This window comes from Staurois parvus, unplaced genomic scaffold (assembly GCF_062004578.1).
Source record: "Staurois parvus isolate SC_StPar_1 unplaced genomic scaffold, SC_StPar_1.0 ptg000104l, whole genome shotgun sequence".
Classification (NCBI taxonomy): Eukaryota; Metazoa; Chordata; class Amphibia; order Anura; family Ranidae; genus Staurois; species Staurois parvus.
In genome coordinates, this window is record NW_028317900.1 from 5,073,982 (window position 1) to 5,086,563 (window position 12,582).

At 38.6% G+C, this 12,582-nt stretch overlaps 2 protein-coding genes across 5 annotated transcripts in view; one reads left to right on the plus strand and one right to left on the minus strand.

The window, feature by feature from the left end:
• LOC149467665 (uncharacterized) overlaps window positions 1-12,582 on the plus strand; it is a 325,880-nt gene that overhangs the window by 310,172 nt on the left and 3,126 nt on the right. The gene's annotated exons all lie outside the window — the stretch shown is intronic.
• Window positions 1-12,582, minus strand: part of AQR (aquarius intron-binding spliceosomal factor) — a 144,416-nt gene that overhangs the window by 105,296 nt on the left and 26,538 nt on the right. The window contains exons 11-13 of the mRNA XM_089671280.1: window positions 7,126-7,242; window positions 6,938-7,051; window positions 1,246-1,349 (exon numbers count right to left, since the gene is read on the minus strand). Coding sequence (XP_089527406.1) covers window positions 1,246-1,349; window positions 6,938-7,051; window positions 7,126-7,242 — 335 coding nt within the window. The remainder of the gene's footprint in view (window positions 1-1,245; window positions 1,350-6,937; window positions 7,052-7,125; window positions 7,243-12,582) is intronic.

Here is a 12,582-nt window from a genome sequence, read left to right on the forward strand (position 1 = left end):
TCTTTTGCACTAATGTTTCTACACTAAATTAGGAATAGTTTGTGGTTTTAGCGCATTCCTTTATTTAAGTTATAGCACTAAGAATTTATTTGGTTTCTTTGAGGTGGAATTGCTGCTTTAAAGTATTAAGGGTGTGGCGCTTTTATTACACTTGTGATATGATATGTTTGTTATTTTAGTATCACTTTTTAAATATTTTAAAAGCAATATCAAAAAAAAAGGGACAAAGGAGAGAAGTTTGGAATCTTGTAAAATTAACTGCTTCCTGCTGCACAAGCAGACTGGATCACATACATGTATGTCATCCAACCTGTTTTTGGTTAAAGGTACGCATGTGCGTGCCCGCTGCTAACCCTCGTTGTCAATGTCTACAATGGGATTTTGTCAGCAAGTCCCGGCCAATGGCTTATGGCTGAGACCTGCTGATCGGCTGTATCCAATCACATCACAGAGCGCTGATCACAGATCAGTGATCTGGCAGTTTCTTCTTCCTGTAAAACAGGAAGAAAAGACAGCTAGATCTGTAAGTAAAAGGAGCACAAATTACACACATTACACTTGTTAGGCATACAGTTAGCCCTTTGATTGTCCCTTGATGTTAACCCCTTCCCAGCCAGTATCATTAGTACAATGTATAGTATTAACACTGATCACTGTATTGGTGTCACTATTGATGTCAGTGTCAGTTAGTATACTTCCCAGCCAGAATCAGATTGCCAGAAACACTATCACAGTGCCACTATAAGTTGCTGATCACTGCCACTATAAGTAGGGTGTCATAGCTACATAAATTCCAGTATATATACACCATTTGTAGATGCTATTCCTTTCACACAAACCAATTAAAATACATTTATTGGAATTTTTTTTTACCAAAGACATGTAGCAGAATACAATTTAGCCTAAACATATGAAGAAGTTATATATTTTTTTATATTGTTATAGGTTTTATTAAAGCAGAAAATATTGGGCTTTTTTTTTAATTTTTGGTCTTTGTATATTAAAAAAAAACCCAGTGGTGAACCACCAAAAGAAAGCTCTATTTTTGTGAAAAATTAAAGTTCATTTGGGTACAGTGTTAAATGACCGAGCAAATGCCAGTAGCACAGTGTTGAATAGCAAAAAATGCTCTGGTCATGAAAGGGATAAAACCTTCCTGAAGAGCAAGTGGTTAAACATTTATGTAACTATTAATACTACATCACAAGTTACCTTTAATAAAGCAGACTGCATTAAGCCACTTACCCCAGTGGTCCAAAGAACTTCACAAGGGATTCCCGTGTATCCACAGCTGCCACATTGGAAAGTGCAAAGTTAAGAAGTTCTGGAAAGTGTGCAAATGCTGCTCTCTAGGGAAAGAGATGTGAAAGGAACCAAAATAACAAAGATTAAAAATAAACTTTTCAAGCTTAAAGAAGAAAAAATACATACATACACACATATTATATACATACACACACACACACAGTATGGTAAAGTCCGTCAAAAAACATCTTAGGAATCTAAAGCTCAGTACACACGGGTCAAAATGTAAACAATGCTGTGCCGAGAGGACACCCTTCGGTAACGGAAAGCTCCCAATCACTATCTGACATTGGGAGTTTTCCGATCATGTGACTGCTGTGACAGCCAATCCCGTAGGTCACATGCTCAAAATGCCTGTCTCCACATCCCACTGTCTGAAACATCTTAAAGGGCCGGGAGTCGCATGTAGGAGGGGGTTAAGACTTTAATCAGAACAGTTTCACATTGCTCACCGTTTTGCTTTACAAAGAAATACACACCTTGCAAGAAAAGGCAGAATATTGAGTTTTACAACCAGAGAGCAAGCAAATTTGGCATATAGTAGCTACAAATGATAAACAGAACCACAACAGAACAAAGAATCAAAAATGTTGTGTTTAAAAGCCTCCTATTGCCTACCTATCATGCGCAAATTGACAGCACTATATATATATATATATATATATATATATATATATATATATATATATATATATGTACCTGAAATAAATAAATATCACTGACCATTCAAAAAAACTCCAGTGAAAAAAAAAAAAAGGCTTCTCATAAAAGAACTGTTTAGTTATAACCGAACGTGTTTAGATGTCTACCTATAGCCTAATTATAACCTGGTATGGGTTCATTCCAAACAGTGCCCCCAAACTAGTTATCCAGAATACTTTGCTGTCCGCATCTGTCCTGCTTTAAACAGCAATGTAGTATATTGAGAACAGCACTCTGAGCTCGATGCCAAACCCCACCAATGCAAAAACACACACAAAACACATGGAGAAAAGCTCTGGTTTATGGGAGCAGGTCCTCCCCTCTACTCACAGTCATAAAATGCTAGAAGTGCTAGAAGATATTTATTTCACATTTATTTGACTGTTAGGCTAAATGCCAACTAGCGTTTTTTTTGGGCTCAAAAAATGCTGGAAAAAACACTGGATTAAAAAATGCTGATAGTAGCGTTTTAGTAGCGTTTAGAAATGATGGTATTTTATTAGCATTTTTATAGTACATGTAGGGAAAAAAAACTAGAAAAAAAGCTGTTAGGAGTATTTAGCCTTTTTTCCTGCTGGAAAAATGCTCCGAAAAAAGTAGCGTGCATGAACACATAAGATAACACTATTTAGCTTCTAGGAGCAGAAAAATGCTAACAACAGCTTCTAAGAGCTTAAAAAAGTGTGCATGCTGCCTTAGAGCCTTGGAGATATAATAAATAAGCGTTTTTATCCAACAGATTCCTTCAGGGGTCAAATTCTATAGCTCAGATGGAAGTAGTACTTAGTAGACTTTTTATTTAATTTGTTAATGCACATTAACACTCTGATGAACATTATCTATGGATTAAACCAGTCCTTGAATGGAATGCAAGGTCTATTTTAATAGTCAGCTTCCCATGCCCCTAAATAAATGGCAAAAAAGCACTAATAAAAAAATCTTGCCATGGATCCCACTTACTGGAGGCACACCAATGTCACTATGCCTTATCATTACTTCCTGCGTTGGTGCCCCCCAACGCTGTTTTTTGGGCTCTCCAGTGAGTTTGGAGAGTGCAGGACCACTGTGAAAGATACATCTAACAGACCCCAGATCTCTCCATAAAGAGGACTTGTCACTCCCCATGCCATCACAAGGGATTTTGTTCATCCCTACTGACAGCAAGTTAATCCAAAAGAAAGTTTAAAGAGACAGTGTAAAAAAAAAAATTACCCCCATCTGCCCATATATGCATATGTAAACGGTGATCGTACCACACATGAGGCACTGTTGGGAAGAACGGCAGAGTAAGAGCAATAATTCTAGCACCAGACCTCCTGTTTAAATATAAACTGGCAACCTGTAAAGGCTTTAAAACGTCTATGGAGATTTTTAGTTACAGTAGTTTGTTACCGTTCCACAGGCATGTGCAATTTTAAAGCATGACATGTTAGGCATCTATTTAGTCGTCCCAACATCCCTTTTTTTATATATATATAAATTTTTTATATTTTTTAAAGCAAGAATTGTAATAAGATACAAACACATTCCTTAATGCACAAAAAATGCCCACTTATCCAAATAGATTTCTAATTGATACAATAGGATTGTCCATTAATGCATCATTATTATGTAATAAAAAAATAAAGAGAAAATAAAAGAAAAAGCAAACTGAACTATATATCTAGTGAGTCTGCTTAGTTCAATACTTTAAAATCATTTCCAGAATAAAACTACCACATTCAAATATATTTTGTAGTATAGGAAATACAGTTACCGTAGGTCCATATATATATATTTGGGACACAGGCACAATTTTCATACTTTTGGCTCTGTATGTCACCAGAATAAATTAAAACAAAACAATCCAAACGAATTTGAAGTGCAGACTTTCAGCTTTAATTCAAAGGGTTGAACATAAAATATCAAGTACACATTTTAGAAACTGCAACCATTTTTATACACAGCCCCTCCATTTTCAGGGGCTCAAATGTAATTGGACAAATTAATTTAATTATAACTAAAATGTTCATTTTTAATAATTTGTCGAGAATCCTTTACTGGCAAGGACTTCCTGAAGTTTGGAACTAATGGACATTACCAAAGACTGGGTTTCCTCTTTTCTGATGCTTTGCCAGTCTCTAACTGCATCCGTCCTCAGTTGTTCGTTCTTTGTTTGTGGGTCTTTCTGCCTTTAGTTTTGCCTTCAGCAAGTGAAATGCATGCTCAACTGGGTTGAGATCAGGTGACTGACTCAGACATTGCAGAATATTCCACCTCTTTTCCTTCAAAAGCTCCTGGGTTGCTTTTGCGCTGTGTTTTGGATCATTGTCCACCTGTATTGTGAAGCGCCGTCCAATCAACTTTGCTGCATTTGACTGAATCTGGGTGACAGTATGTCTCTAAACACTGCAGAATTCATCCGTCTGCTTCTGTCACATCATCAATAAACACCAATGACCCAGTGCCACTGGAAGCCATGCTTGCCCATTCCAGCACACTGCCTCCACCATGTTTTACAGATCATGTTGTGTGCTTTGGATCATGAGCTGTTCCAAGCCTTCTCCACACTTTTCTTCCCATCATTCTGGTATAGATTAATCTTAGTTTCATCAGTACAAAGAATGCTTTTCCAGAACTGGGCTGGCTTTTATAGATTTTTTTTGGCAAAATCTAATCTGGCTTTTCTATTCTTCAGGCTTATGAATGGTTTGCACCTTGTGGTGAACCCTCTGCATTTGCTCTCGTGAAGTCTTCTCTTGATTGTAGACTTTGATAATGATACACCCACCTCCTGAAGAGTGCCCTTCACTTGTCTAGATGTTGTGGTTTTTCTTTACCATAGAGAGGATCCTGCAATCGTCCACCACGGTTGTCTTTCGTGGACGTCCATGCCTTTTTATGTTGCTGAGCTCACCAGTTTGTTCTTCTTTCCTCAGAATGTACCAAACTGTTGATATGGTCACTCCAAATGTTGGTGTTACTGTTATCTCTCTGATGGATTTGTTTCGTTTTTGAAGCCTTACAATGGCCTGTTTCACCTGCATGGACAGCTCCTTTGAACACATGATGTAGGTTCACAGCAATAGATTTCAAATGCAAATACCACACTAAGGCTGGCCATACATTATACAATTATCTTCCAATTTTCTGCCCAATTTCCTTTAGATTTACCTTCAACTGTGTAGTACAAGGGCCTGCCTAATGGGATACAACTGAAAGTGTTGTTTAGTTTGTCCTCCTATTATATGGTTTTTGGTAAATCTAAACCAAAAATCTCCAGATAATTGTATAATGTATGGCCAGCCTTAGAATCAACTCCAGACCTTTTACTTGCTTAATTGATGAAGACATAACGAAGAAGTAGCCCATACCTGGCCATGAAACAACTTTTGATTCAATTGTCGAATTACTTTTGGTCCCTTGAAAAAGGGGGGATGGCTAATTTTAAGAGCTGTAATTCCTAAACCCTTTCTCCAATTTGGATGTACATACCCTCAAATTAAACCTAAGAGTGTGCACTTTCGGCCCATATCCATTATATAACTATAGCTTGAATATGTTTCAGTAAATACCTGGAAAAAAAAAAAAAAAAAAAAAAAAAAAACTAAAATTATGCCTGTGTCCAAATACATATGGACCTAACTGTATGTCTCACAGGGTGGTGAGGGGAGGATGCAATTGCAGAACCCCTCCAAAAGTGCAAGACGGGACCCTAAGAGAAATAAGGGATAGGAGGAAGAGGAAAAAAAAAAAAAAGGAGGAAAAAAAAACTGAAAGGAAGAGAAGGAAGGAAAGAGATCCTTTTTATAGTTTAACCAAAATGGAGTATTCTGTTGTGTTTGTGCACTAAAATTCATTATTTTTCCCAAAAAACTTGTGTTTGATAAACAGCTGTGCAAATAATGTGCAACACAAAAAGTTGTAACAACCACCATTTTATTCATCAAGTCCTTTGCTTTTTTTGAAAATATATATTTTGGAGGGGATCTAAGCAAATTTGTAGCAAAAAAAAAAAAAAAAGGCAGATTTTTACATGTATAAATATCACAGTGGGCTCGGATGGTAAGTGCGTAATATTGGTTCTGTCCATAAAATATGTTAAAGTTCCAGCAGAATGCTCCTGTTGCCGACAGCCTTGGACTGTGTCTTGAAGCAGATCATAAACCCCAATTGTGCAATCAATAGGAGCAGCAATTACAAAAGTCACAAGAAAGTCTTGCATTACACATTGTTCTTTGTATCTCCTTTCTCTTTGTACTACTCAGTTATGAAGAGTAATGTGGATACACCAAGACAGATCTGCAATACAGATAGCCCTGGGTCTATCCATGCTTATGTGTTTTAATGCTGTGCAAATAGGGTGCATTGAACAAAATCATATTTAAAAAATAAATTTCTAAAATCAGTGTATGTGTGTACTATAAATAGATTAAGGATTCCAGGACCTCTATACAGCTCACTATTACTCAATACAGCAAAGTATATCACCAGCCTGCCAAAATACTCTGGGAGGCAATATTTATTTATCACATAAATAAAGCAATATTTTATAGGCAATGCAAGCGCCCCTTCATCAGGCAACAGTCACTATCAGGCATCACTGTTGCCTGATAAAGGGACCTTTGAGACAGCTATGAAATTAAACTTTATATATGGATCAAACAATATTGTTCCCTGGGGCATTTTGGTTTGTTGGTGGCATACTTTTCTGATAGTACATAAAAATATGATCTCCAATCTTAGTCACTGTGCCAGCATGTAAAACTGATATTGTAGTTTAAGTGGAGGAAAGCCAGCAGACTCATTTTCAAACACATTCATGGCTGGTATTCTGGTCATGAGCTTGATTTAGCCTTTGATTGCTATGATGAACCGTATATTTACTTGGCAGTAAATTAGTTATTCTGCAGGTGTTATTTTGAATTTAAAACTGGAAATCTAGACATACCTGTAGAGAAGTGATTCGGTCATAGTGAATGGTGGTCATTTCATTTTCTGTCAGTGCATTACCAGTCTGGTCATTAATTTCAAAGCCAGCGTAGAACTTTAACATGTCTAGAAGCTATAGAGTTAGATCATTAGTGAGGGCATACAACTGAATCCCATAATCTATGGTCTAAAACATTAGTACTATACCTGAGAAAACAAATGTCCTTCTTGCTCTGTTTTGCAGAGACTGCATAAATAGCAGTGTACAACGAGGTGAGAGTCATCGAGCACTGTGTTGAACCACCGGCGAGTGGGAAGTAAAGCCTGAATGGGGAACCAGAGTGGAAAACTTAACAACATTCTGCAAAATGCAATAATTCATAGATGAGATTTAAATAGTTGAATTGTATTTTTAAAAGCTGAAAAAGGGCTTTGACCTTGTGGCAGAGTGAATGTTCCACACAATTCTCACATATATCAATAGCGCCTTTTAAAAAGTTAACCTAGTTTTTCTATCATCAATAGAAGGAAACAGCTTGGTGGTAAGCAAACCTTTTTGGATCAGATTTTTCTACTATCAAAAGCGACCAATAAATTAAGACCAGGTATCAAAAATGTTGGAATTTGCTCCAACTTGCCAATGAGCGCAGGTTTTCTCAGTTCAGTGTTCTTTCTGTGACGGTCCTGCAGTTAGCAGTGACAATCTGTCTGTATTCTAGTTAGCACACGACTCCTCTTTTTGGTCAAGCAAGTTTATCTAGGGATACCCTGCCAAGTTATGGGGACCAGAGCTGTAGCAGTATTTCCTGCCATTGTCTCCAAAGACACACTTCATGTTGGTGGCTAGCAGAATATACAATATGCTGTTTCAAGGATTTTTCTTCTTATTTCCCTGAAGCTAGAGTGTGCTATGGTATGTGTGGGAAAATGATTGTACCTGCGGCTCTGTATTAGGCTGTGCATATGTGACAAATCCTCCTTTATTCAGTATGTGGTGCTGTGGTGTAATAGGAAGAAGGGTCAGTCGCACACCGGAGTAGAGATGAATATAGTGTGTATTTATTGATCCACAGGACACACAAAACTGTGCTGTGGTGTGCTTGTGCACAGGCTCCTACAGCTTTGGCTTTAACTTTTACTTTTCTCTGTTCTGCCAGGGAAGGGGGGGGGGGGGGGGGTTTACTGGGCAGCTGGACATGTTTTCTCATGTCCGAACTCTCATCAATTCTTCCCACCAGCTTGATGTCACAAGGGGATGAAGCCTTTTTCCCTTTCTACCTATGATTTTGTGTTTTATGTGGTGACCCCTCAGAGTAGCTCTCCACACACTGCTCCCTCAGACATGGGGGAGTATCAGTGGTTACTCACAGTAACATCACAGAAGCCTTAAGAGCACAGATCAGCCTTTGGGATTTGTCAGCTACAGGCCCATGGCTACCACCATCCTCCGCTGTGCATCTGTCTCCAGAGCCTCCCCCAGGTTTGGTCTGTGAGTGTTCCTGGAAAAGTTTATTTATGGCATTGAAGCCCCTGCTACTTTAGCATGTCTGGAGCTAAATGTGAGGGTGGATGCCCTGCAACTGCTGCCGAGCCACGTAACTAGAACCCTATTTGCACTCTGTGCAAGGCTGAACTAGGCACAGGAAAGGATTGTACTATCTGCGCCTCCTACAGTACCCAGTTGGATGAGCATGTAGTAGATGATTTGTTGTCAGTCACTGAATCCCCTCCCTTTCCAAGAGAAGCAAGCATCACCAATTGATTTTCTGTTAACAGTTGTGTCAACTAAACAGAGGGAAACACTGTGCTTCTAATAGAGGCAGCACATTCCACTTTGAAGTTGGAAGACCCCTTCATCCCCTCTTGTACAAGTGTTGGGTCTCAGTTCCCATAGACTAAAATGTCCCACCAAGGTGTTCCCTGTTATCTCCTATTCAATTATTGGATCTATAAATGTTGGAAATTCTTTGCCACCCAAGTACTTCCTGGTACTCCCTCCCTCTTTGTAGTAGGATTTTGTCAATTTTAACAGTGTACTCCTCACCTGTAGATGACCTGCCTATGTCTTGCCTTAACAAAGCTTTGACCATTCACATGGAATACTCCTTTCTTTAAATGACCTTACTGACAAAAAGCTGGAAGCAATCTCTTGGTAACAGATTCTCATTTGGATTTAGGCCTGGACTTTGACTGACACATTCTAACACATGAAAATGTTTTAATCTAAACCATTCCATAGTAGCTCTGGCTGTATGCTTAGGGTAATTGTCCTGCTGGAAGGTGAACCTCTGCCCCAGTCTCAAGTCTTTTGCAGACTAACAGGTTTTCTTCTAAGATTGCCCTGTATTTGGCTCCATCCATCTTCCCACCAACTTTGACCAACTTCCCTATCCCTACTGAAAGAAGCATGCCCACAACATGATGCTGCCACCACCATGTTTCACAATGTGGATGGTGTTTTCAGGGCGATGTGCAGTGTTAGTTTTCTGCCACACATAGCGTTTTGCTTTTAGGCCAAAAAGTTCAATTTTGGTCTCATCTGAACAGAGCACCATCTTCCACATGTTTGCTGTATCCCCCAAATGGCTTTTTGCAAACTGCAAATGGGCCACATTTGTGGAGTGCACAACTAACAGTTGTCCTATGGACAGATTCTCCCAGTTGAGGTTTGGATCTCTGCAGCTCCTCCAGAGTTATCATGGGCCTCTTGGCTGCTTCTCCGATTAATGCTCTCCTTGACTGGCTTGTCCATTTAGGTGGACGGCCATATCTTGGTAGGTTTACAGTTGTGCCATACTCTTTCCATTTTTGGATGATGGATTGAACAGTGCTCCCTGAGATGTTCAAAGCTTGGGATATTTTTTATAACCTAACCCTGCTTTAAACTTCTTCACAACTTTATCCCTGACCTACCTGGTGTGTTCCTTGGCCTTCACAATGCAGTTTGTTCAGTAATGTTCTTTAACAAACCTCTGAGGGCTTCACAGAACAGCTGTATTTATACTGAGATAAAATTACACACAGGTGGACTCTATTTACTAATTAGGTGGCTTCTGAAGGCAATTGGTTCCACTAGATTTTAATTAGGGGTATCAGAGTAAAGGGGGCTGAATACAAATGCACGCCACAGTTTTGAGATATTTACTTGTAAAAAAGTTAGAAAAACATTTATAATTTTCCTTCCACTTCACAATTATGTGTCACCTTGTGTTGATCTAGCACATAAAATCCCAATAAAATATGTTTACTTTTTGGTTGTAACATTACAAAATGTGGAAAATTTCAAGGGGTATAAATACTTTTTCAAGGCACTGTATATGAGGTGCAGAGCCAACCTGACTGGATATATATGGAATGGATTGTTTAGATAGCTAGGCCTCTCAAATATATGGAAACATCTAAGTGTTGTGTGGCCATTCTTTAACAGCAGGTTCTACATTTGCTATAAACTACATTATTAGCCTCTGTATTAGAATTAGACTCTCTGAAACCCTCAGAATCCTGTAAAATACATACTGTAGAATTTTTTGCAAGTATTTCACACCAATGACCTGGAGTGCTAAATCAAAAAAGGAAATTGCAAGATAACAGTATATTGTAAATACATACACATTCTCCTAAAATGTGGCAATCTTGCATGTATTTATGATTTTTTTTCACAGATATTGATTGTGGGCCACCTGTAAAATCCATTTCTTACATCACAGGACACAGAGAACAAGCATACTCATGGCTACTTGGGTTAGGCTGCCACCTTCAGGTGAATGGATACTAGCCAAAAAAAAAAAAGGAATTTTCCACTCAGGCATGATCACAAAGCTGTACACATCAGATATATCCAGACAGCTAGGACCACATTAAACATGTGAAGTACTTCCTATTAGGATGCTTAAGATTAGGAAAAAAGGAACGCAATACAATATGCTAAATCAGGTTGAATGAGGATACCACTTTAGGTAAAAAAAAAAAAAATAATAAAAAGGGTTGAAACCACACCACCACTCTATCCTGATGCAGAAACAGGAAAAGTTCTTTGCAGGAGAGTGCAGCCAGTTCCAAGATTTTCTGAAGTAATGGTAACCAAAAGGCAACCTTGCGCTTAATGGGGAACTTTAGTCAAAAAATTAAGTCCTGCTAGATTACTTTGCCGCTATAGCTATGCAAAACATTAAAGACAAGTGCCTATACTATTTAAAATCCAGTAATACACTGTCTGACCCTACTCTGCACATGCTCAGTTGTTCTATATTTTTAGGCACTGCAGAATTTGTAGAGGCTAATCTGCTGACAGCTTTACAGAGGAATTAAACCTTCCTATATCCTTTACAGCCAAGGAAGCTGCTTCTCTTTGAACTGCAACTGCCATGGTGCTGTACATGTGATCAGTTATGACACCAGCTATTTGATGGTTTGACTGTTTAGTTGGCAGTTTCGTTAGTTTGACAGTGTAGAGGACACAGATAAATGTGAAAGTTAGCAATCCCAGCATTCCAGGAATTTAACGGTTTTCTGAAACCGTTAAATCAAAGGGTTTGGTTCCACTTTATAATTTACTGCTGTTCAGGGGCTCTGGGCTTCAGCAAAATAGCAGCCTGCAGCAAGAAGAAACTGCAGCAATGCTGGAGGCAATTTACAGCTCACACTAATTTTGGTAGCATAATTATTAATGTAGAATGTAAGTTCCTAGCTAAAGAACATTATTTTTTATCAAGTTGTTATGGGTAAAGTTCTGCTTTAAGAAGCACAATGGAATCTCTTGGAAAGACTCAATAGAAGATTGTGAAACAGACAAAACAAAATTTAAGTATCACAGAGACAAACAGGGGCTATGGAGGTGGAACACACTGTGTGACACCTTGCACAAAAGGCTTTTACCAAAGAATAAGACGGGACAGGTCTCTGGAATGTGATGGACAAAGCCAAAATGTGGCCTTTGATGGTACCCAAGACCAGAGACCTAAGAAAATCCAAAATGACAAACCTTTGCAAACACCTCCAGATGAAGGGCCCACTTGCCCTTGCACCTTGCTAAACAATCTGGAAGCTACAGAAAGACTGAACGACAATGCCAAAAACTGGTAGTGCCCTCACCTGATGTACAAGTATAACGCACCTTCATTAGGAGACACAGACCAAAGCAGAGCACATATACTTCCTATGGCAGGCAGCCTGGAGACTGAGAAAGATTACATACAAAAGGAAGACTGGATATAAAGCATTATCTCCTAATAAGGTGCACTATACTTCTACATCAGACGAGGAGAATATGTCTACTCCTTGTATCATCTTAGGATATGTGCATTCTTTGAATTGCTCCACTTTTTTTTATTTTTATATTGATTTCACCTGTCTGAATAATCCTGGGTACAGCAGCAGACTACTAAGAAACCTATCTTGAACTGTTGAAGAATTTGTAAATAGCCTAATGGTCACTGATTTTAAAACATTGTTGGAATATCTCAGATTGACTCTCCTAGAGCTCCCTTACATCTGACTGTACCAAGTAGGAGATTTGTAGTTCTGTCACAACATAGAAATTTTAGTATACAGTATATTATACTACTGGTACTATCAATCAAATTCTCCCTGCTCAAGGAACCAATCATAGACTGGGTAGAATCCATCCTGAATTTATGTGCCTTAAGGGATTTGTTCTGACCCTTG